The sequence below is a fragment of the Xiphophorus hellerii genome, chromosome 4, assembly GCF_003331165.1.
Source record: "Xiphophorus hellerii strain 12219 chromosome 4, Xiphophorus_hellerii-4.1, whole genome shotgun sequence".
Classification (NCBI taxonomy): Eukaryota; Metazoa; Chordata; class Actinopteri; order Cyprinodontiformes; family Poeciliidae; genus Xiphophorus; species Xiphophorus hellerii.
This window is the reverse complement of record NC_045675.1, coordinates 2643687-2670115: the sequence shown is the minus strand read 5'-3', so window position 1 is coordinate 2670115 and position 26429 is coordinate 2643687. Positions and strand designations below refer to the sequence as shown.

Below are 26429 nucleotides of genomic sequence, written 5' to 3'. Positions count from 1 at the left end.
GGAGCTGGCCTGCTAGATTAGTGAAAGCAACCTTTGACCTTAGCAGTACACTCCTTCTCCCTCCTCCTCAGCTTGAAGAGAGAAACTTCATATAGGAAGCGAAGCGGAGGGGAAAAAACGAGAGCAAAGGTAAATGCTTCAGATCAAACAGCTGAACCAGACTCATCTTTTCACAAATACTATTAGAATAAACATGGCACTGAAAGGGCAAACACTTCAAAATCGGAAAAACAACAAAACATTCCCTTACATTATGCAGACAGGTGTTGATATAGAAATGAAGAGAGCAGCTACTGACCTAAACTTGCCCATATGTAGTCGGAGGAATAACTAAAACATTTAAAACAACTGAAACTGTGACAAACAGAACTGAAGGAGGATTTCAGGTTATCTTCCCAAACAATGAAGAAAATGGCAAAGTGTGTAAAAACACCAGGCTAACCGTTCAAGAACTGCAGCAAAGAAAGGCATGTTGGGGTCACCAAGGTTACGCTCACACACCAGGTCATGATCAGTTTTTATTTTCTTATTTTTTGAGTGGTTGTTCATACTACTAAATGATGTGACTGCAGTCAGACTTCTGTGTGAACAGCTTACAACCTGCATGTGCAGAAGAAGAACGCTGACATCACAGCAGTGCTCTGTTTAAAAATGGCCGCCATCGCTTATGGATCCATTTCATAGTTTATTCAGCGACGGGACCCAACAGTAACCAACAGTCCATCACAAATGACCGCAAAACCTTGTCAATGTTTTGCTAATGTCGAAAAAACACAATTATGGTGTTTCTATTAATTAAAATGTCTGTTTGTAAGTGATTAAAAACACGCTGTGCCATCATCCTCCAACCTCTTCCTGTCGTCTTCTTCTTCATTATCTCTGCCAGGTCCAGTTCTTGATCATGTGACCCGTGATGCAGAAAAAGTGTTTCGGTTGCAGTTTGGAGAGCTAAACCAATTTTCATTCGGCCAAAAACCCCGCCTCACCCGATCGGCAAAACCTTTTATCAAAAAACAAGAGCTTTGTTAGAAACTGCCCTGTTTACATCAAGCAAATTTACTTCAATTCATTTTTCAAAGTCAGATTTTCACCATATTAGTGATTAATTTAGAAATGTCATATTTTCAAGCTAAATATTTAGTGTACTGATTCAACATTTATCTTTAGTTTGTAATTTTTAGTTTACAAACTAAATATTAAGTTATCTAAACTAAACAAGTTTAGCTAAATGTTTAGCTTGAAGCTAATTACTTACCTTAAAACTAAAATATTAACATTTATTATGACAGCTGAATTAATCTAAGTTAATTAAATTAAGTTAAGCTAAATATTTATCTACAAATTAAACCTTGAGTTGGCTGAACTAAATATTTAGTTAGTAGTCTAAATATTTACCTTAGTTTGTAAGTTAAACATTTAGCTTGCTAATTAAAACTACACTTTGAAATTGTGATATTTATAAATGAATGAATAACATGATAAAAATATGACTTTGTAAAATGAATCTTCTTTTCTTTGTTTCTAAAAAATAACCCAAACTGTTGCTGTTCATAATTAAACCAGAAGTTAGTTGTGGTTCCAGTTAGTTTCACTTTAAAAGCCTTTTTGTTGGAGCGGTTGGATGGAAACTCTGTTCATTTCAAAGGAAGCTGAGGTGACAGGCTATTCTCAGCTGAGCAGCGGCTATTTCAGGCCGAGGCTGTGATTTATGGAGACGTGGGAGCAGGAGGACTTACGCTCTGCAGGGAGGCGAGGGAGCCGGGAGAGAACAGCAGCAAAACAAAGGTCACGACCCGGTTCAGAGTCAGCCTCCTGCGGAGAGAGAGAGAGAGAGAAAAAGAGAGAGAGAGAGAGAGAGAAAAAGAGAGAGAGAGAGAGAGAGAAATAGAGAAGTGTAAACACATTTTGTTGCTTCTGGATTGTTGCTGCTATCACAGCTTAAAGTTGAAGCTGTGATAGCAGCTTGGAGGACTTTGAAAACGTTGTTATGACTCGATTGAAAAGAGAAGAAGAGTTCAGGACGCGTATAACTCCTGGAACTGGAACCCTCCTGCTGGACTGAACTCCTGACCTCTGACCCAACCTTGACCCTGGAATACAAGAGGATGCTACACAGAAAATAGAAGAAAATAATGATAATAATTCAAATCAGAAAATTATAAAGTGAAAAAAAGTGTATCCTGACCCAGATACGCTAAACAGTTTTATTGTTTGGTTTTGTTTTGTGTTTTGTCTGTTGATACATACCTCCATGGTTTTTTGTTGATTTTATTTTTGTTGCTGTTATTCGTTCTCTTATGCAGTTATTTATTTTGTAGATCAATATCTCAATGGTTGTTCTGTATACATTAACCGGTGAATAAAAATGTAACAATTCATTAAAAAGAGAGAGAGAACAAAGCTACAGCTTTAGTTTAATTAATTTGTTACATGTGAACAAATTCAGTTAGTAAAACTTCATTTATTTATGTTGTTTCATGTGACAGCTTAATGTATTTACCTGAATAAACTTATTTTTAACAAAATAACTACATTTTTTTAAGTTGGATCACCTGTCGTTGTTTTTTAGTGTACAAAGAAGCACCTGCATGAATTTACATGAATGTTTTTCCTCCTCATTCCCAAAATTAAAACTGGACTGGAACATATTTGATGTTGCAAAATAAATCTTTGGATTTTTTCTGCACCACCTTCACCAAATAGATTGTAATAAATCCATGCATTCATAAACACAAACCCACCAAATCCTGCAATCAGGAGCAATTTGCACCTGTTTTTACATGCATTTGTAATTAATTGTCATCTTGTCAGCTGCAAACACAGCAGAAGCAGGAAAGTCATTATAAATGGAGGGAAAACCTGAGCTGGTGAGGCATCAAATCAATCACAAGCTGCGCTTTCGTTACAAATTTACGCAAATCTTTGTCTAAAGTCGAAGAAGCAGAATTTCACAACTGCAGTGTTACAATCACACATGAATAAGCTTGATCACACAATAAGTCATTCAAAATCATGTCAGCGCGAATGTAAATGCATGAGATGTGTTCATAATTCAGTCATAGTGATATTGCTCATCATCTATCAGCCAATCAGAAGAGACGTCGGCGTCTTATTCAGGCTTTGGCGCGACAAACTTGATGTTGCGGCTGCATATGCGGCGTTTCCTGTCGGTCATTTTACAGAAGAGCTCTGGATTCAACACGTTGACACAACTTTCTATGAACTGTGATGCTGTGACAGCTCTGATGGAGCCAGCTGCCCATTGTCCATAAAAACAAAACAAACGCCGAAGAAGACCACTTCCTGTGGTCTTCTTCGTGGTTTCTGCCAGCAGTAACATCTGGTTTTTGATCACGTGACTCGTGATGCAAGAAAAAAAAGTTTCCATTGCAGTTTTGTGAAATACATCTATTTTAATACGTCCGAGATCCACCCAATCTCAGCACACAATTTTATTTTATCAAAAAATGTGAGTTTTGTAGAAATTGGCATTTTTCCATTAAGTGAATTTATTTTCATAATTCAATTGTCATCAATGGAAACACAGGCAGTGATGCTACATGGTGATTTAACTTGAAGGATTTTTAACTTTTAAACATAAAAAACTTTAGCTATAAAGAACTTACCCCTCCTGACCCCAGTAGGGACCAGGGTGTTAGAAAATGGATGGATGGATCAAGAACTTGTAAGAAAACAAAATTTCTTTCAGCAGACGATATTGTTTATTTATACAGTCTTCTACACAATGCGAAAAGTTCTCATCTTTGACAACTACAGGCATCGTATGGTGGCAATGACTTATGAAAATATATATTAATGGTGACGTTTTTCTTTAAATGAATGCATAAAGTCTGAGTTAAAATGTTAAAACTGCATCAGGAAATGAATATTTCTTATCAATTTGTTCAATTGCATGATGAACAGAAATGCAGCTGGTGAAATGTTTACTAAAAGAGACGGAGCAGAATCAGAACCAAGTACTTAAAGAGGCTGAACAGCCTGAGAAAGACGTCTGTAGGAATAAAACATAATAATAATGTGTGTAATATGAGTTAAACAGCATTTGATTCATCTTTTCAATGAATAAAGTATTGAATTTGCATTTAAAATGTACAAGAAATAAAATTGAACCTATATTAATGTGGTTGTTGCAGAAATATGATGATTTCAAATAATTGGTGTAGAACATGAACATTCAGCGAGGCAATCAATAAGTTTTTCTGCAAAATACTAAATTAAAAAATCTTTATTAATCATTGAAGTCTTAGTTTGATGCAAAAACATTTGAATGGATGTAAAGTTAAAAACAGTGCAGATCTCTGCGACCTTCAGTCGCTTCAGTCCATCACATCGATGTCAGGAGGTAAAGTTATCTGTGGAAGCAAAGTTAGCCATCTAATTATTGGCTTTGCTCTTGACGGGGCAACAGAGGCCATCTTGTTTCTGTGTAAACGCCAGACCGTAAGATAAATAACTCGTTTTTTTCTGGATGTGTTTTCATCTTCCTGCATCAATCCTGACTCAAATGCACTTACTGTTGCACCAACACTGAGTCACAGCTGCCATCTCCGTGGAGCTCTGAGTGTGTCTGTGTGTGTGTGTGTGTTTGCTCTACAAATGGCCTCATCTCCTCTGTTTCTCCAGGAGATTGCTGCGAGGCAACAGATTCTCCGTCTGACTCACGGAGGGACGAGTGGCGTTTCTTGGAAAGCCCCTCTCTCTGGTGACAGCTGCAGTGCGTCAAGGCTTTATGGGACTCCACTGAGACGCTGCTTTGCTTTTTGTTACCACTTATCTGGCAACCCTGCCGGAACTGATTGCATTTTAAAGGAGACCTATTGTGCAAAATTCCCTATTTGTAGGCTTTTGTTCTTCCATTTGGGTCTCAACTGCTCAGTGTTTTTTTGGCAGTAAACTAAAGATTTTTTTTGGTGTCCGGAAAATGAGCCATTTCAAAACCTCCAGAATGTAACGTCACAAAATAACAGGCACTGTCCGTCACCTAGCAACCTCACCGGCGCCCGTTACCTAGCAACCAAAGACGAGCTCAATTTCCACTAAGAGACTCAGAAAGTCTGAGATTGATCACAGAAATGTTTCTAGGAAATATTTGGAAATTTTTGTGTTTGAAAAGTTGAAAATTTTCAACTTCTGAGTTTCAGAAGTCAAAAATGTTCAACATTTGAAATGTCCTTTTTTTCCAGAAAATTTCTGAAATTACACTCAAAAGTTTTGTCTTGCGAATTTTCCACTTTTGGAGCTGTGAAATTCCACATTTTTTTTACAATTTGTTTTTTAGAAAACTCTAAAATTTCATTGTTTCTTTTTCCAAGCAATGTTTTTCTTTCAGTGCTCAGAAGTTTTCTTGTTCTTTCAAGAAAATTTCAGAGTTTTCTGGAGGAAACATTAGAGCAACCCGGTCATCCCTTTTTCTTTTGCTGTCCTCATTTCACCCTCCATCCTGCCTCTCTGCCATCCATCTCTCTCAGCCTCTTTTGTGTCTTTTATCTCTCTCCAGGGCCGTAAACCCTGAGCTGACGCTGAGCTTTTGGAGTTGGCTTTTGGCTCGGTCCCAGGTCAGTAAGTTGCCCTGTCCAATTAAACGATGCACATCTCCCTCACACTCGGCTGAGCAGAGCGCCGCGCCGCGCTGCGCCGCCGTCCCGGCCTTACATGGGGGAGGTCTTATCAGGGGAACAAAGAGGGTCACACTGACTGAAAGAGGCTAACAGAACATAAATAAGGACTTAAAAGGCCTTTTTTATTCTCACACACGTTTATTCGATCTTCAGTATCTCGGGGTTTTCCGTGACCTTTTGGTGACTTTTACAGGTTTGCATAAAAGAAACAATACACTAACAAACAAAATCTATGTTTTCTGTATGTCATCCATTAAAAACAGACATAAAACCTACAAGAACCTGCTGGTTGTTATTGTAATAATAGACGTTACTGATTAGCTGAAGTGATAACATTGATGAAGGAGACTAAATAGAGAAAAATCTGATTTTTCTTTCTCTTTTCATTCATTTGTTTATTGGCCTGTAAATGCATCAACAGGCAGCCTGTCCTCTGATCCTGGTTTTGTTTAAAGTTTGGTGGAAATCAGATAAAGAGGGAACATCTGCGTTGGTGCTTTAGTGGAGATAATCCGGTAATCCCTTCAGTTAGACCTCCACCAGCGAACCTGCACTGGATTTCTCCTTTTATGGGCAAAATCTGCTGCATTTGATTTTAGATTATAACAGAATAATCTAAAATCATGTGTTTTAGTTTAAGGTGAGATCAGTTTGTGTCAGGAAAAGCCCCTTGGCCTTTATGACTTTATATTAAGATAAATCCTTAATATATTTTATAATGGTCTAAAATTCCTAAAATTAAACCTTTCAAAATTTTAACATTTGCAAACATTTGCGTAGTTGGTAAATAACTGATATTAAAATAGGTATTAAACATAAGTTAGTGTTTTTTATAGTGAATTTGTGTGTCTATAAGATCATAAAACATTTTTCTGTTTAACTTTAAACTCCAAACCAGTGCTAGCAAAACCTTTAGCGCTCTGTCTGGCAAACTGGGAGAAGTGGGAGCGTCCTCAGTCAGGACTTCGCTTGTTGCAGATTTATATCTATTTAATATTGCAGTAATCTCTAACAGTTTCATATTTCACACAGTATTTCAATCAAGGACACTGTGATTTTCATTTTAGTGTCTTTTCTGTGTAAAACTATACAGTAAGTTTGAACTGCAACCTGACAGAAGTATTCAGTCCTAATAAAAGTGCTGTGAGGTCTCATTGTATTGTTAAGGTACAGTGACAAAACGGGCCCAAAGATACAGTAAAACGCAAATAATGCTCTCTAAAACACACAAAAAATAAATGCAACATAAAAACAGCCAATGCTGCTAACTAACATTTTAAAGGTTTTTATAGTCGCAGATTATGAAAGCAGTATTTATTTTCAAGTTCCAAACTGTGAAAAAGAAATTCAGCTTCAACCAAGAAAACCATCAAGAGAAGATCCTGGACTCAGATTAGTCCAGTGAGGAAGAGGAGGAGGTCCGGCACCCCACCCGGAGATTTAAGAGCTCTTTGTGGCAGCTTATTATGTCTGGCAGCTTTCACATAGGAAAACAAATCTCTCAGCAATTTTCCCATGATGTCACATCGTTGTGTTTATGATGTTGCGCTTTAATACGTTATTTGGGAAAGACCCCCCCAAACCTAAAACAGGAAAGGTGTAGTTTAAATGAAAGTTTATGTCCTTTTTCACAGCGTGTGTGAATATCTGGTGAATTTAATGAAGTCGCCGTCAACCGTGATTGTTTCTTAATTTAAAAAAAAAAAAAAGAAGAGCAGAAACCACATCAAAACTCCTAATTTCTTTTTTAATCCCGACTTTTCTTCAGAGTTTTACGACCTCGGAGCTCAAACCGCGTCCCAGAACAGCCGTAAAACTAATGGAGGCATTCTTAACGAGGGGTCCTCACTTCAGCCTCTCAGCACAGACAGTTCCCCACCATAACTTAATGAAATGCACATATTTAAGTAATTCATCAGTTTCTGCTCATGTTTGGACTCCGACTGCTCGCTGAGGGGCCCGTCCAGAGGTCAGCAGGGGTCAGCCTGCCTCGTCTTGCTCTCATTAAGACTATAGCTGCACATTAGTGAATAACTCCAGGGCAGAGGGGAGCAAAATGTCTTTAATCAACACAAGACTGCCTGTTTGTTTTGACTGACGGCCGTTTGAAACCAAACTCTGTCTGCGAAGCACAGAACCAGCAGCCAGACGGAAACCAGCAAGTTTGTAAAGATATTTTAAAAATGCAAACATTTCAGACTCAAAGTTTGTGTACTTTTTTTTTTTTTGGATGTTCTGGATTTGTGTGTCTGTCTGTCTGTCTGTCTGTCTAAGATAGTTTTGGGTTTTTCGTTATAGTTTAGTTTTATTTTGAGACATTTTGTCTAATTCAGTTAGTTTTAATTAGTTTTTAGTGCGTTTTGCTCATTTTAGTAGTTAATATTAGTTAAATGTTGCTTAGTTTCAGGTTAGTTTGCATTAGTTATGGTAGTAGTTTTAGTTCTTTCATACTTTGGTTCATTTTTAGTGTTGTGATTGTGTTTACATCACTTCCTGCTTTTGGAGCGCTCTCTGTTCTGCTTCCTTTCAAATAAACTTTCTTATAAATACTACTGGGACATTTTTCATTCATATCTCCATATATGACTGTTATATCTCAAAGCTCTTAGTAGAATGCATGATAAAAATGTCCTCAAACTTATTTCTTTAACTGAAGAATATGATTTAAAAGCTAAGCCATAGCTTTTTATTTATGCCTTATATTTTTGCATTCTTTCACACACTTGAACCTGTCTTCTATCATTTACCTTTTTGTTTGCAAATGAACAAAATGTCTCTGTAAGTCTTTACTTTATAAGTACATTTTAAAAAATGCATTTGAACTTCGTCAGAACTCACTTCAACCAAACCGAGACCGAGTTTGCTTTATTGGTCTGATTACGCATTCACACCTCCGTAAACAAACTGGACTTTCTAGACAAACGGACTGGAGTTCGACTACAGCGGACTAAACAGAACAGATCTCCAGTCCATTTGGAGATCTGAGAGTCCGGTTCGTTTGGAGACGTGTGAATCAGACCAATAAAGCGAACTCTGGTCCGAACACAAATCCTCTGCCTCTTGAAATGAACTCTGGTTCGGTTTGAATGCATATGTAAACACCAAGCAGACCGGAAACCGCTCCATAACTAGGAAGTGGACTATAGTGCAGGGCATTCTGGGTAAATACAACCCAAACCTTCATGCTAGCCTCGCCAAGATAAAAGAGAAATCCTCCAACCTCTAAAATCTGATGCCACTTCATTTTAGTTTACATTTCATGAAGAAGTAAGTTGCGCTCAGTGTCTTTGTATTGTTTCCTTCTGTAGTTCTTGGTACAGCGCCCCCACAGGCGAGGAGGGGAATAGGTTGCTCTAATGGCTTGGTTTGTTGGTGAATTGAACTTTTGTTCCCAATCAAGCCAAATCTATTGGACTATCAGGTATGAAAATACATTTAGACATATTTACTCCCAAAGGTCCCTCAGTCAGATGTGTGCTTCATGCTTCTAAAAGCACAATAAAGTAATTGTGATTCAGCCGGTGATATCAGTCAGGGTTTAATTGAATAATCTGTGCCGTCTTTCCCCAAACAGCGCCACCTGCGGGTGGCGCTCCTGCATCTGCAGCGTCGTAATGCAGAGGAGAGCCTCTGTGTCGCGGCTGAACTCAAACACCCTGAGCGACAGGTAGGCTCACATTCACACCCTGCACAAACAAACTGCAATCCACTTCTCTGCTGTGAAAGCGCACCCATGTGCCCTTTGACCCCAGAGAAGGTGGGAGACACCTTGACTGGAGTGTTTCTACATGGTGACCCAGAGAAGCAGGACCTGGCTTTGACCTGCGACCCCATCAGAGGTCTGTCCGTGTTTGGGATTCGTCCTGCGGGCGACGCACAGCGCGCTGCTGAATGGGAGCAGATGTTGAGTCTGAGGTCGGCGCTGAACTCCGACCCCGTGTTTGTGTTGACGAGGCGCCGTGGCCTTGCTCAGGTCCTGCTATCAAAACAAAACAAGCTCTCAGAGGAGAAGCTTTGTGCCTTCGCAGCTGCTTTACTGACAAACAGCAGAGAGACGACTTTTAAACAACTACTGTCTGCTACATTTAAAAACGTGAGTTATCTGAAGAAATTAAAGATTTTTTGTGATAAAAGTCTGAAAATGGGTCACACACTTGTAACATGATGCAAAAACGCAAAATCTTACTAAGTATTTTTGGTCTAGTTTCTACTGCAAATATCTTAGTTCATTTGAAATAAGACACAACTAACTTACAAGTAGCTTTTCAGCTAAATGTAGCAGCTTGTTTTAAATAAATAATTTTTAATATTGATTAAAAAGTACTAAATATAAGTGAAATAATCTGCCATCAATAATAAGGAATTATTAACTTAAAACTGATAGTCTGGTAAACATTTGTTACATTTTCAGCTGCTGTGGTTCACAGAACTGCACTGAGTCACACAAGCCAACCTGTTCCCCTCCTCGCCTGTAGGGGCGCTGCACCCGATACTGAGGTGAAATTCAGTTAAAGTCTAGAGAAAAACTTTAAAGGATCTCCAGAAAGGAACTCTAGATTGAGATGCTTTAAGAAACTTTCAATTTGGAATAAAAAACTTGAAGGAAACAAATGTAGATTCCCTGTTGGCAAAATGTCGAGATCAAACTCTGATTCGTTCCCCTTTTTTGTTCCTTCGCTTTGGCTAATTTGCTTCTTTCATGACAGAGAGACTTGGTGCACCATCATACCTCAGGGATTATGAGATTATCTTCTCACAGCCTCTGACTGAATCAGAGCCTCCAAGGTCATCTGCAATCAGGCTCTGAAACATGAGACACGGCGAGACATACAAATACCGGCGTAAAAAAAAAAACTCAAGAAGGCGTCAAAAAGAAACGTCACTGAAAAACTACCAGGCTGGATTTGTAAAATCAGCGACTTGCTAGAGTTGTGCAACAAAACACGAACACAGAGCTGTAAAGTTTTATCTGAGTGAACCTTGAAACAGGAGTTTTACTATTATAATCACTAACTGATATTATTTTGTAGAGTTAGCTGGAGTCATCTGAACACTTGTACGTTTTGCTGTCAGGTCGGACCTTTAGGATCGGTTGTCCCCGTCTGAACCTTCAGAATCACTGAAGTTAGTTAATTAACTTTCCATTTTTGCCTTTATGGACTCTGTTTTCTAACAATAAAATTGCAGCTGCCAGGAATACATTACGTTTAAAATTGGGAGCAGAAAGTCGCTGCATGTTTGTCATTTTTTAAGGAACACAAACTGATTCTTTGTTGCATTTTTTTTTTTTTTTTTTTTGCTAAATTGGAGAACAAAATATTCTCCTTCGATTCAAAGATGGAAAAAACTTTTTTATTCAAGAATGGAGCTGATACATTTTACAGCTGAGACAGATAAAAATACAAGTTACTCAAATACATTTAATAACTGCAAGTGGAAAAGAGTTTGCAGGAGAAGTGGACCAATAAAAAGAGAGCTTAAAGGTCTCTTAACTCAAAGCTTATCTTATTTGTTTAAACCGCAAGCTAACCAAAGCTGCATGTGAACAAGAATGTGGAAACCTGATCCAAAAGGCCCAGCTCAGGTTTAAACCAGAAAGCCAAATGTAAATATAATAAACGAGTCCAGAGATTAGACAATTAAGTGTTTCTGGTCTGTTTGATGATACATGAAAGCATCAGGAGTTTCTTCCTGGGCATGAATGGAAACCATTCTTTTTCTTTCAGAATTGGAAAATTAGATTAAAATCAACTGATTTCCAGGCACTAAGATGTGACGTTATGGCCGTTATGGTCATGATTTCAGCTCTTCAGTTCTGCCTTGACTGTGCTGATTACTCATTACCCTCACCTGCTCTGTGCTGCTCCCCATTTAAACAGCTGCTGCCACCAGCTCACTGCCAGATCCTCTGTTGCTCCAGTCACAGCTTTCAAGCCTTGTTCTGTTTTTAGGAGTTTTCTGGTTTTCTGATCCTGCCTGGTTTTTGACCACAGATTTTTGCCGAGTCCTTCTGCTGTAGGAAAAGTTCTGACCTCCTGCTGCTGACCCCTGCCTGCCTTTGACCTGCCTCCAGTCTTCTGATTACTGGACTTTCATTGCATGAGACCCTCCCGTTCATGACCCTGGATCGATTCAACGACTCAGCCTCTGATTGGTGGATTTTGTCCTTGTCGTCTGTTTGTCCCCTGAGCCCCCAAGCCCTCCCACTGTCCATTCGCCGTACCCTCCCCAGGCTGGATTCCTGACCCCTGTGGATCCCCCATTCCTGACCTACCAGTGTGACCACACCCTGTGGAGCCCCTTCTACTGCATCATTTTTGTAATAAAACTTTTGGTGAACCGTACATTTGTTTTGGCTGCGTTTTGGGTTCTGGCTGACTTTGCTTTAACTTTACAATTATACATAAAAAATTAGACTGGAGGAGCACATTTCTGTCAAAAAAAAACTCAGACATTTTCAGATTAATCTGTGAAATTTTCTGGAAAAATCATGAAAATGTCTGAGCTCCAGAATTTGTATGAAAAAACTGAGAAGTTTTTGACTTTTAGAAAGTTTATTGGTTTCAAAAGTGGATTTTTTTTTTTTTTTTTTTTACTTTTGAAACTGATAAATTTCCAAGTTTTTTCTTACAAATTTTCAAACTCAGAAATTTTATTATTTTTTAAAATATTTCTGAAATTTATTTCTAAAGTATAAGTGTTTTCTAGAAATTTGGACTTTTCGAGTTAATTTTTTGAGTTTTTTTCTAGAAAACCCAGAACCACTGAAGGAAACGACACAAAAACGTCTGAAGACACAAAGCACAGCTTCTTCCAAAAATGCAGTGGCATCAGATTTTAGCGGTTTTAAGATTTCTCTTTTGCCTTTAGCTAAAAACCACAAGCTATGTTTCCTTCTAATGCTAGGCTAGCATGTTTGTTTTGGTTGTATTTACCCAGAATGCCCGGTGCTTTTGTCCTCTGCAACCGAACCCAGACTGAGGATTGTAGGCGGACCAGAGTTTGAGTTCAAACATCTACAACCGAACCGGACTTTTTAGACAAACGGACTGGATTAAATTTGACTAAACGGGGTTGGTGTGAATGTCAGTATTACTTCTCCAACACTTTTGAGGTGTAAATGATGTTTTATTTATAGTAAAAATCAGAGTTCATAAAGTTTATGGTTCACTTTGTGTTTCCTTAGGCTAAATCTCTGGTGGTATTATGTCTACCCTCCTTCTGGCGTCCATTACAGTGCATGGCTGTAGTCAGGGGTCTGAAACTCCAGCCCTCGAGGGCCGCTGTCCTGCAGTTTTTAGCCATTTCATTCCAAAACCCTGGAATGAAATAGCTTAATTACCTCCTCCTTGTGTAGATCAGTTCTCCAGAGCCTTGCAAATGACCTAATTATTCTATTCAGGTGTGGTGCAGCAGAGGTACATCTAAAAGTTGCAGGACAGTGGCCCTCCAGGACTGGAGTTTGACACCCCTGCTGTAGAATAATGAACTTCCTCACTGCAACGCTGTAAAACTTTAAGATGTTTTCATCCAAAAACCGGAGCTGGATTAAACCTTTCGCTGTTCTGAACCACGTTATCTTGCTAACAACAAATTTCTTCCCAGAGAAACTCGTGTTGATACCTGGTGCATCCAAATTCCTCCCTGTAGGAATGACATCACTATGTGTAAGAACCAATCAGAGCGCTCGTTCTGGAGCTATCTGCTCAGTCTTCCAAAGGTAAGCAGATTAAATGTGTTCATGAGTCTGACGGCTGGATCTGACACACATTCCTCCTGAGAGTCATCAGAAAAGAAACGCCAGGGGCCAAACTTCTCCAGAGTCAGGAGTCACGTCTCACTCCAAACCAACTGAAAACATTTTACTCTCCACTGTAAAAGAGTTTCAGAAACAGGTTTTAATGCAAAGGTTTGCTTTCAGGAGGAAGAACAGGAGAAGCCCGGGTTTCTCTGCAGCGGCGACAGATCAGACAAAATATGAGCAGCGTATTTATAGCTGGTGACAGAGGAGATAACAGCAGAGCGACGTGTGGCAACGTTCCTGATACGGAAGCAGGATTACCTCCAAACTACGACGGCATACCAGGGCCACTTCAAACAAATAAAAAATAGAGTAAATTTCCACCAAAAATCTCTTACATTTTGAGAAAAAAACATGGACATTTCTGAGTTGGAAAAGTCTGAAATTTTCAAGAAAAATTCAGAAATGTTGAGATTAATCCCAGAAATTTTCTAGAAAAAACATGAAAATTTCTTAATTTAATGAGTTGGAAAAAAAATTCTAGAAAAAAAAACAAAAAACAAATTTGATTAATCATAGAAGTTTTCCAGATTTTTTTTTAACTCAGAGTTTGAAGAGTCAAAAAAATTCTAGAAAAAACTCTGAAATGTTGAAATGAATCCCAGACATTTTCTAGAAAAAAATTAGGAAATTTTTGATTATCGAAAGTCAAAAATTGAAAAATAAAATCTGAAAATTTTCGATTATTCCAAGATATTTTCTATTTTTCTTTTCATTTCTGACTTTCAAAAGTTGAACATTTTCAACTTTTCAGATTTTTTCCTGGTAAATTTGAGTCTTTTATATGAAATTAAATATAAAAGTCATAATTATGAGATTAAAGTCAGAATTTTGAGAAAATAGTCAGAATTCTGACATAAAGCTCTGACATTATTTTGAGATTAAAGATTAAATTTATTGTTTCTTTTTCCAAAATGCTGCGTATGAAACATGGTGGTAGCAGCATCATGCTGTGGTGTTGCTATGAGCATTTTGTGAGGGAATAGAAAGAAAACGATGAAATGAGAACTTTAGTAAATATGAATCAATAAAATCTCTGCAGAAAATGAAGCAAGCTAAGGAAGAAAGTCAAACTGTCTGGAATCTGTCGCCTCCCTCTTCAACAAATCTTCAAGCCTTTGCAGTTCCTTGCAAGAAAAAAAGTAACTCAAGGTAAATATTTAAAGTCGCTGCGCATGCAGCCGGAGGAATGTGTCACTTCCCAAAGCAGGAGAGAGTAAAACCACTTCAACATATTTTTACTCAACTAAGAGTAATAAAAGTATTTGGTAAAAAGTCTACTAAAGTACTGAGTAACTGATCAAATTATCAATCATTTAAGATTTAAAAATTGCATCATCAAACCGACCAAAATATAAACTTAAGTGGACATTTTTGTATTTCAAGGACTAAAATGACAATAAGTAACATAAAATAACAAAATCAGGCAAAATATATTATATTTAATATATTTTGAATCAGTTTCCTTCAAAGTAAAACTTTTGAAACTTTAACAGAAACTGCAGGTGTGTTTGTTTTTCATTCAGTGGGTGGAAAATCCACCAATTTTACTCAAGTATGAGTAGAAAAGCTTCATAACATTATGACGTTATCAGCGTCTTAACAATATTCCTAAAAGTACTTTTACTAAAGTAAATGTAACTAGTTACTACCCAACTCTGCCAGTTTGTCTCACCTGGTCTGCGCTGGGGTCATGCTGGATCCGTTTGGGTTAGAATGGATGGGTTCGGTTCTGATGGAGCATCATGACGTGAAACGACGCGGCTGTGACGCGCGGCGCGGCCCCGCTGCAGGGTGTCCAGACCCAAAAACGGAACCCATGTCCGGTCTGCTGGCTGTGGGCGTCCTGCTCCGGTTCTGCTCCGGTCCTGCTCCGGTTCTGCCCGCCTTTAGAAACACCCGGTAGGGAATAGTTTCTATTATTTCTGCTGATTCTCCTTCAGCTGGAGGGAAGATCCATCCAAGCAGCTGCGCTCTCGGCTCCCAAAGCGCCTCACATCCCTTCGGTCCTTCTGGGAAAAGCTGAGCGTGGAAAACATGAACGCATCTTCCTGAGGACAGTCCTGGTGCAAGAAGTGACTTTTACGTTTTCCAGCTGTTAGTCATAAGAAAATCCGTCCGAATTAGAAATAAACTGAAACTCAGTTTCCAAGTCAGCAGGTTGCGGCTGATCTGTCCGCTCAAAGTGCGCAAAGAAGAGCAGCGGTGCGCAGCGCGGAGCGTCCTGCGAGCTGTGGGGCGCAGAGCTCTGAGTCGGTGATTCTCCCTCCACCTGAGCGCCGCATTCCTGCGGGGAACACGCCTCTCTGCGCCAATCAGAGCGCAGCAGCTGCGCACAACTCAGAGGAGCGTCTCCACTGCGCAGCTGTGCGGCGCCGGACCAGCAGTTAAAAAAGGCAGATTTACCAGATTTTCACAAATTTTCATCTCATCAAACTGTGATGAACATGTTTTTATCACGGCGCATTTGGGCAATTGTAAATGGCAAAAAAAGGAGTAAATTTCTGCCATAAAATTAAAAAATATTGAGAATAATAAGAAATTCTCTAAAATTAATTAAATAAGCTAAAATATAAGTTGGTGTTTTCTGAACTCTTAAAGTCGACAATTTGCCTAAAAATAATTTTCAATCAAAATTTGAGATTAATCTCAGAAAATGTCTAGATTTTGACTTTCATAATTCGAAAATGTGGAAGAAAAGAAACAGAACATTTTAAAATTACTTCAAATTTTTCTAGAAAAGACTTTGAGATTTCAAAAGTCAAACATTTGCCAGAAAAAAACAGAAATTTTCTAGAAAGTTTCTAAGTTTCAAAAGTTGAAAATCTGTGAGAAAAAAGCTGAAATGTTGGCATCAGAATTTTTCTAGATGCAACTTGGAAATGTCTTTTTTTGACTTCTTGAAACTCAGAAAAATTTTCTAAAGTCAAAAAGTTTTGAAAAAGTTTCTAAAAGATTTTTCTAGAAAATTTCTCAAAACAGGAGACATGTAAAATGGGCACTATTAGCATATATTTCACATTTAGTAATAACTAAAAAGTCAAGAGAGTCCATCAGAGTCTGATTTGCATTGAAAAAAATGTAAATAGTTGATTAGATAAATTGCTGAAATTGGTAACAAGAAACTGAATCATGTTCATGCAACTTAACATTTTAAGTGTCAAAGTACTTTATTTATCCCAAAGGAGAATTGAACAAGGGATCTCCAGTAGCAGTCAGTCTTGCAGCGAATCTGAAGAGACCTCTCACTGAAGACTGTTATATGACGTACAGAGCCGGCCCAAAGCATAAGCAAACTAATCTGCTGCTTAGTGGTGCCAAACTCTCAGGGGGTTCGCATAAAAGTTTGAATTTTGACTCAGGAGATTCTTTTTTTTGTAAATTGGGTGGAAAAGCCCATGAAGGTAGCGTCTGCGACAGCTGATTTTCAGGAAAACAAACATCATCTGCGTGTCCAGACGCCGCTCCAGGTTAATCACCTCTTCCTCTGTGTCGTTCTTTTTGCCTGTGTCTCACTGAATCTGCTTTTTCTTTGCCTGCGTTTCATTTCTGACGAGCCGCAGACGTTTCTACCGCGGCGGTGAACGAAGCCAGCTCCTCCGGTTTCCCTCAGCGGCCGTCTGAGGCGGCAGGGAACCCAAAACTGTACTCAGGTAAGAGTAAAAAGTACAGCACAGTAAATGTAACTAGTTACTACCCAACTCTGCCAGTTTGTCTCACCTGGTCTGCGCTGGGGTCATGCTGGATCCGTTTGGGTTAGAATGGACGGGTTCGGTTCTGATGGAGCATCATGATGTGAAACGACGCGGCTGTGACGCTCGGTGTGGCATTGCTGCAGGGTGTCCAGACCCAAACTTTCTACAAAACCTCTGGAAATTTCTGTGATTGAGAAGTTGAAAAATTGCTAGAAAAAATATCAGAAATATTTGGACATTTCAGAGTTTGAAAAGTCAAAAATTTGAGATTAATCCCAGAAATTAAAGTACTTTTTTACTTTAATTTAGAGTTTTTGGGGGGGAATTTTCTGAGTTTGAAAAGTAGAAAGGTTTACTTCAGTAAGTGTAGTTAGAGCTGGGTAGCTTCCACCGAGCTCCAGCAGCCGACCAACGCAGGTATCTGTCGGTGCAGAAAGAAACCACCTGGCCTCTCTGCAACCTCCGTCTGCTCCTCGGTCTGCCTCATTCCCTTCATGCAAAGCTGCAGCTGAGACACACCTCAGTCGGGAGGTTTCAACATGCAACCTTGAGATTTACAGACACAACAGAGGAAACCAGATCAGGTTTGTATCTCCAAACAGAACCACAGGGATGCTAAACTCAGTGGCCAAGAGTTAGATTCAAGCAACATTTCCTACCTTCCAGCATGGAGGAGATCTTTAGCATGTTGGGCTAATGAAAGCAGGCTGCACAGATCTGAAGATCCAAAATACCAGAAACATGACAAAGCAGCGAAGGCCGACATTCTCGCTGTGGGAGTCAGAGAGGCAGTGAATCATCAGCTGCCATCCGGTCTGAGTCTGACTGAGGTTAACAAAGTTCGGCTCCAAAAAGCTCTGCGTTCTCTCCGCTGGCTTCATCAGACAGGTTGGAGGATCAGCAGCACATTAACAGGTTTAGCTGAACATGAGTCCTGCATTAGCAGCTGCTTATTGGACCTAATGGTGTCACGGTTCATGGTCAGATTCACATTTTGTTTTATTCTTTGCCGCCATTTCACACCAGTTAGAAGGCAGGTACCTGATCCAGATGTGACAGCAGAGAATTCCCTTCCCTCTGTCACTTTAAATCCAAATTAGCTGCTGCTGGCCACGACCCCTCAACTCTACGTTTACACAAACAGATGCACAGGTATACATCTTTGAAAAGCAGAAGTGGAGCCTTCTGTGCAACCAATAAGAATGCAGCAAGTGGTTTCTGGATAGTAAATCATCAATTGGACACTTGTCTTTTCCAGCAGCCATTGTACAGACACACAGCGGTAAAACCAGCTGACCAAACGGGCAAGGCTCATCTTTGGTTGCTAGGTAACGGGCTTGGCGTGCTGATTGGTGAAGTTACATTCTGGAGGTTTTTGAAACGGCTAACTTTCCGGACACCAAGAAATATTGAAGGGGCAGTATTATGTGTTTTCCAGGCACATAGTGGCATTTCATAGTAGAATCAGCAAACTATGCTACCTTTATAAAAATGTTGTATATATCAAATATGACTTAAAACTAAATTTACTTCCTAACTCAATGCCCTAAAATTGGGCCTTTGTCTCTTTAAGAAATTCCTGCTCTTTCTGACACTCTGCCTTCCAACATGGCTCCTCTATTAACCCTTTAACAATGTTTTTACCAGGGTTGCACTGAGAAGCAGCTCCCATAATGAGCTAAGCAGTTCCATCAGGTGTTTGTTAATTGCTGCTGGCTAGTCTGAAGGAGCTGAGAGGGGGAGGAGCTGCAAATCAAAGGCGGAGCAAGTCCACCCAGGTGTTTGGAGCTGAATGGTTGCCATGGAGATCAGAGGATTTTTCAAACATGCATGAAAGAATGAAAGCAACACTCCAGGTATGTTTAGATGAGTTATAACATCATGTAAAACTGAAAAAGCAGATTTTACCTGATACTGTCCCTTTAAATCTTTTTGTGTTTTTGAGTTCTGTTTGAGTTTTGTGTTGTTAACTCAAATGAAGCCCTCAGCTTAACTTACAAATTGCTTCCCTCCCAGGTTCTTTCTTGCCATAAATAACGATTAGTTTGTAGCTGTGGGCTGGGTGAACATGTCCCGGCCCGTCAGCCAGCCTCTCCTCTGCCCTCCTTACGGTTCCCCCAACACACACTTCATCTCCGCTGAGCCTCCTCACTGATAGCTGAGTGTTTACAGTAATCCTCATGTTTGTGCGCCTAGCATGCGAGGCCATCAGGGCCGCCTTTGTGTGCGACAGCCTGCAGGTTTTCCATGTCTGCCTCTGTGCTAAAGGGCGTCTTTAGGATGATGTTAGGGAGCGGTGTGGATTGGGAGCGATCCCACCACAAAGAAAACCGATTAACTGTGGGCTCAACTGTGGCGCAACGCAGTAAAACATATACAGACACTTTCCATCCTGCTTGTTGTCTACGCCCATCACACACCTAAAGGCAAGTTTACAGTAACCACATAACCCAGCGGTCAAGTTTTTGGACTTTGGGAAGACGCCAGAGTACCCAGAATGCACAGGGAGAATATACAAACTCCATGCAGAAAGACTCTATTCCGAGATTCAAACTCTCAGCCTTCTTATGGCAAACCAAAAAACAGTTCCTCCAGCATTTTTGTGACTCTAATTGTGTAAATTCACACAAAAAAAATCAACCGATTCCTGTTTTGTTTTTTTCACGTCAATCCAGTTATTTGTGAATTTCTTCCACCTGTTTTTTTTTCTCCAAAAACATTGGGTTTAAGTGATTGCTGACCCAATTTCCCCAAAACGTTGCATAAGTAGCCGCTCACAAGTAGGCGGGGCTTGTCCCTCCGACGCCTGATTGGGACGTCAACGTCTCCTCTGATTGGCTGACAGATGATGAGCGCTAGTAAAGCTTGGAGACGAAAGCTCAGAGGAGGAGCTGCGCCTTGAAGGCGGAGCTAGGTCCACCCATACATTTTGTAGTTGAATGGTTGCCATGGAGATTAAAGGATCTTTCAAACGTGCATGAAAGAATCAAGGCAACACTCCAGGTATGTTTTTGATGAGGGAATAACTTTATAACATGATGTAAAACTCAAAAAAGTAGATTTTACATAATAATGTCCCTTTAAATCAGAGTTAAAACTCACCTGTTAAGAGTTGCCTGTGTTTAGTAGTAACTGGAACATTGATCAATATATTTGATTTGTATTTATTTGATGATTTTGATTATGGCATTTGAGAAAGTGCAATGTTTATTGCTTGTTTCATGAGAAGTTACTTTATTACATTTTGGTTTTTTGGTGTGAAGTACTTTAAACTGCCTTTTGCTGAAATGTACCAAACATTTAAGCTCAACTTAAAGATGAAGGATGGTGTTTATAACTCAGGTTTGTGGCAGAAAACCAATCTGTTTAAAAGAAATTCACCAGTTCTGTCACAAATCAAGATAAAAGCACATATTTGCAATTACTTGTGGTGGATAGGCCACAACAAGTAATTGCTGTGGCTTATCCACAGCAATAACTTGTGGATAGTAATTGCTGTTTTTGATACCTGGACTTTAGTGACCAGGTAAGTCTACTTTTTGCTGACCGCTTTAAGTTTGATTGATTTTCGTCTTTGATCACTGTTTAAACCTGCGGATCAGTTTTTATGCTGCTTTTGGATGTCTGTTATCCACTGATGTTCTGCCTTGGATTTTTGAAGATATTGATAAAAATAAAACCATCTTAAGTGCAACTTGGATTTAAGTTTTGATCAGCTGGTGTGTCAACAATGATTCCCTACTCAGCTGCTTGGCGACTTCGTTTGACAGTCACTAATATTTCTAAAGTAGCACCAAAAACACGAACGGTTTAGCAAACTTTGGCAAAAGTTAACAACTTTTTGTCCTTTAGCACAAAACGTGCCAAAGGACGTTTAGCACCAAATGTAGCACCAAAAACACGAACGGTTTAGCAAACTTTGGCAAAAGTTAACTTTTTGTCCTTTAGCACAAAACGTTTGTTTGTCCTCTATTGGAAGGACAAACAAGGACAAAAAGTTTACATGTTCCTTTACAGATCATTTAGAATTACCTAAATATGATGGTGGATGCCTGTACAGTTTTGTCTGTTTTAACGTGAAAAATGATCCAGTTAAAACTCATCCTGCTTTTATCCCAACCTGCCGTACCGTCACCTGGAAAGCACATCCCCTGTGATGTTCTGACATGATCTGGATGTGGCGTGGCTTTAATGGCTCCAGCAGGATTAGGAAGGGAGCTCACACTCCCCAGGTCGGGATTTATGAGGTTCATAAGGTTCATAAATGAAGGAGGTTGAAAAAAGAAATCAGCAGCTTTAAATTTACGGCTGGCAGAGCGGCATGGGGGGAATCCTCAACAAACACGTTTCTTTCCAGGCGGTGTGTGTGCAGCAGTCACATTTGTCCATCAGATCTTGAGTCAGACATGAATTTGTGTTTTTTCCAATTCATAGTAACACACAGTTCATTAAACACAAGCAGGCAATGAAATCTACCATATAAGCCATTTATATGTTATTAACTCATCAAAAGCTTACCTGGAGTGTTGCCTTGATTCTTTCCTGCATGTTTGAGAAATCCTTTAATCTCAATGGCAACCATTGGCTGGCGCTCATAATCTGTCAGCCAATCAGAGGAGACATTGGTGTCTTATTGAGGCATCATAGCGACAAGTCCCTCCTACTTGGGAGCAGCTACGTATGCGGGAAATTATAGTCGGCCATTGTACAGATGAGTTGTGGATTCAACACGTTGGAATGATGCACAACCATTTATGAACCGTGTGATGCTGTGAGATGCACAGTGTCTGAAAAAACCCAAAAACAAACCATCATCCTCCTTCTACTTCCTGTCAACTTCTTTGTCATTTCCGCCAGTAGAAACGTCTGGTTATTGATCATGTGACTAGAAAAAAAAAAAAGAGTTTCCATTGCAGTTTTGTGGAAAAAACTAATTTCAATATGGCTGAAAAACCACGTCATCTAACGAAACAACTTTCATCATGAAACTTGAGTTTTTTTCCAAACTGGAAGGTTTCCATTCAGCAAATTTATTTTCATAATTTTTATGGTCAATGGAAACACGGTTAGTGATTTTGTGTTGCAAATTTAGAAATATTAGGAAGGAATTTTGTGATATTTTCATGATAAGTTTCTGCTTTCCTCTAATGTATGACAGTAAATGTGACTTTTCTGCTATTCGCCAGACTGATCAAGGACTTTAGACATCCAGTAAATCTGAGGCAGCAGTGTAGCAGAAGTAAGAAATACTGCCACCTGCAGATGGGAGTTAGTAATCACCAATGTTTTTCACTACTTTAGCAGGAAATTTTAAAATAAACTCACAAATTGCGCGAATAGCTACTTACTTAGTTTTGATTGAATTTCCACGAATACAGAATTCCAAAAAACTGATGACACTGTTTAGGCTACATATAAATCTGCATTAGAGTGTTCAAAGTTAATAAATGAAGGTTGAAGAAATCACCGACATTAAATTTACGGCTGGCAGAGGGAGGAGGGCGACGTCTGCAGGGAAATCCTCAACAAACATGTTTCTTTCCAGATGATGCGTGTGCAGCAGTCAAATTTGTCCATCACATCAGACATGAAGTTAGATGCTTTCCCCAATTCATCATAACACCCACAGTTCATTACACACAACCGGCAATGAAAACTACCAACAGCTTTCCCACAAGAGAAATAAAAGCCACTTAAAACCTCCAGTAAATACCATCCATTACACTAACAGAGCCGTTTGGAATCGGTTCAGCAGGACAAACATCTGCAGCAGGAGTTTATGTACAGAAACCAAACAGCCTGAGGGAATCTATCAGCAGAAAACTGGGCTTTAGATCGGGAGCAAATGTTTTCCACGGCAAAACATTGTTTGCTTTTTTTCTAAATATTGCTTAAACTTTGTTTAAGTAGCAGGAATCATGTCTGTTCCTCAAACAAATACATCATGCTGTCAGGAAATGGTTGATGGGATGAAAAGTTAACTTAAAAATTTGATGCAAACTGTAACAAAGTTAAAAAAAAAATTCATAAGAGAAATAGATTTGTTGTAGCCTTGGATGAGTATTTGGACCCCTTGACTTTTCCACATTTTGTGAAGGTAAGGCAACATGTGACAGATCAACACGAAGAAGGACAAGCTGGTCTTATAAGTTCATAGGTTTTATATTGAATTGATTTGGATTTTTTTTTTCCCCCAACTGTTTTGTAATTATGCTATTGGATCAGAGCGTTCCTATGAGTTTCAACGGCCTAGTCAAAGTCCAGACCTAAATGTTTTTGAGAATTTTTGGCAAAATTTGAAAGTTGAGGTTCACCCCATCTGACTGAGCTTGTGTTATTTTGCAAAGAAGAATTCAGCTTGGAGATTAAGAACCGAATGCAACTAAAACCGACGCCTACCTTTTTGAATACAACAAACGTTCAAAATCTACAACATTCTGGTCACAAAAAACTTAAACATTTCTGAGTAAAACATTGAACATTTTTTACTTCTGAAACTCAGAAAATTGCCAATTTTTTTCCTTTTTTTCAATTTCTGAGATCAATCACTAAATTTATTTTCTTTAGTTTTTGGTGGAAATGTACTCCACCAATTTTTACTAATTTATTTAGATTTTTTTAATGTCAATCTAAAAAAAAATAATTATTTAAATAATTAATAATTTAATTAAATAATTAAAATTATTTAATTTGTGTTTTATAAAAACAATAACATTATTGTTTTTATTTACAATTAATTTATTGTAAATAAAATTATTTTATGTTCTTTTTATTTGCAATGGCCCTAAAACACTATTATAAAAATCCCTTTCATGTTTTGGCTCTCCAATAAATATCCATTTTGAAAAAAATAAAAAACTTGGCTTCTTCTTTTTTTTGGCCAACTGCAACCTTTGAGTCAACAGTTTTGGCACACGTGAGAAAACGTTTGGACGTCTCCCTGCTTTAGTGCGACTCGACTCCAAGCAAAACAAATCAAACACAGATAAACAGTCGACCTGCACAGACGCAGGAGAGACAGAAACGCGTCGCAGCGCAAACACCAACAGCTGCAGCAGAGAGTTTACAGCACCAAAGCTTCACGTTTACTGAATGAAAATCTCTCTGCAAACAAGATCCTCTCTCTGACCCACTTATTACTGTCAGATGTTCCCACTGAGCAGAATCGGGCCTCACAGCGGTCGGATGAGGAGGGCACAAAAGCATGTAAACAAAAGCCAAAGCCGTGAACCACATCCGAAGTCCCTTCACAAAGCAGACCGCAGATCAGAGGCTTCAGCTCCTGCTGTTCTGGGAACAATGTTTGTTTTTAGTCATTTCTGCTCTGATCCTGCTGCTGTTCTGAAGAATTTATCTATTTAAGTCATAAAGCACCAGAAGAGCAGAGGGTAGCTCTGTGGGCATCTGGGAAAGATGGAGCATGGTGGCCGAGGAAACTCGCGTCTTAAAAATGTAGGCATGTGCATAGTGGAACAATGACTTCAAAACCAACTAAAAGAAAATATATGGACACTCCAGATGAGCAAGAGAAAAACATCAATAAAATGGCCGCTGTCAGGACTGACCCAAATGGAAACATGTCAGACGATGCGGACAAGCTGCCTCTGATTTGCTAATACAACATAATTTACTACTTGGTGAACAAGAAAAGTGGAATCTATGGCTGCATACAATCAATGTTTAAACAGATTTATAAAAGACGTACAAACTCTTCGTGTGAACAACAAGGTTCTGGTGACTGGCAGAGTAAGTACAAGTCGTAACAAACACGAGGGCTACATGTCCGTCTTATCCAGCAGATAAAAGCTACATTAGCTAAGCTACCTTTGCTAGTTCGGCAGTAAGTACTACAGTAAATATCACAAATATTTATCTTAGTATTACACTGAGGTGGATAGAGTACTCAAATATTGTAACTGAGTAATAGTTGTGATGAGAGCTACTTCTAAGCTTATGGCTTGTTTATTGTTGTCATAGCAACTGCCTACCAAGATGGCTGCCAGCTACAACGTTCCCAGAAGTCTCATGAGAACGATGTAGATCTGTATGCTCCCACAAGCTCAGGTTATAAGTTTCCAAAGCTATGCAGATGATACCCAGGTCTACATTATGATGTCACCAGGTGACTCAGAATCCATCCAATCACTGAACAGATGCTTAGAACAAATTATTTCAGGAGTCAGAGGTTTCTCCAGCTGAACAGAAACAAAACTGAAGTTATGTTTGGACCTAAAGAGGAACAATCTTCAGTTATTACAGCTACAAACCAGAGATCAGGCTGAGCGTCGTGATGAACTCTGACCTGAACCTTCAGAGTAACATGAAGACAGTTACAAAGTCGGCCTTCTATCACCTGAAGAACATTTAAAGGATTAAAGGACTAGAGTGCTAGACAGAAAATATGAATATTTTTTAAAAGGAAATTTAGTTCCGTTGAAACTAACACAATAAATGTAACAATTACACCCAAACTGAAGTTTTCAAACTTTTATTTCTGCTAATAGTTATTTTCTCCCTACAACTGATGAAAACACAACATTTAATATTAAAATATTACATCAGCCCAATAAAAAGACCATTTTAATAAATCTAATAAAAATATGCTTAAATGGGCAATATTATGTAAAACTGACTTTTTTGAACTTTACATCATATTTTCCATACTGTAGTGGCACAGTTGGCCACTAGGTGGCGCTACAGCACCCACTTTTTCCCATCTGGATTAAAGAAGAGCCCTTCTGAAATTATTCTAGATTTTTTATTGTGTATTGTTAAGAAAAATAAAAGTGTAGAGTCCATTTTATTTTATTCAATAAACTGTCCATATGTGTATTTCATGGTAAAACTCCCCTCCTCCAGCCCATCACTCCTTTACATTTTCTGCCTAACTGTCTTAAAAACCAGTGAAACGGACTGAAAGCGGCGCTCTGTGAGACAGGAACCAGCTTCCCGAGCCTCATTAGTGTCTGCCGGGCGGGCAGCGCCGCCCACCCCCAGCCGGTGGGAACCTGGAGGAGAGCGCTCACACCAACACAATCTTCACAGGAATTATCCAGCCTGGCATCCTGATCTGCCTCCAGCTCTGCGCCATCATGGCCTGCCCTCCTCTCCCTCGCTCTGGTTTCTCTGAGCGTTTTTTTTTTGTTGTTGTTTTGGGAACTGGCTTCCAGACTCCATTTGATAAACGAGTTCTGGCTGATTTCCAGGAGCCCACACTGGCCATCTGCCTGGCTTTACTCCGGTCACGCTGAGAATGTACGGTTACTGGGAACCAAATGTCTTCATGACAAAACT

The 26429-nt window shown here is 39.2% G+C and overlaps 1 protein-coding gene across 2 annotated transcripts in view; it reads right to left on the bottom strand.

The window, feature by feature from the left end:
* adamtsl5 (ADAMTS like 5) overlaps positions 1–17275 on the bottom strand; it is a 39894-nt gene extending 22619 nt beyond the window's left edge. Inside the window, exons 1-2 of one of the 2 annotated variants that reach the window (XM_032560896.1) lie at positions 17161–17275; positions 1737–1812 (exon numbers count right to left, since the gene is read on the bottom strand). In XM_032560896.1, the coding sequence (XP_032416787.1) occupies positions 1737–1812; positions 17161–17180 (96 nt within the window). In that variant the 5' untranslated portion in view covers positions 17181–17275. Of the gene's footprint in view, positions 1–1736; positions 1813–15115; positions 15737–17160 lie in introns of those variants that run through there. The other variant, XM_032560895.1, reaches the window with a different exon arrangement.
* Between the last annotated feature and the right edge of the window lie 9154 nt (positions 17276–26429).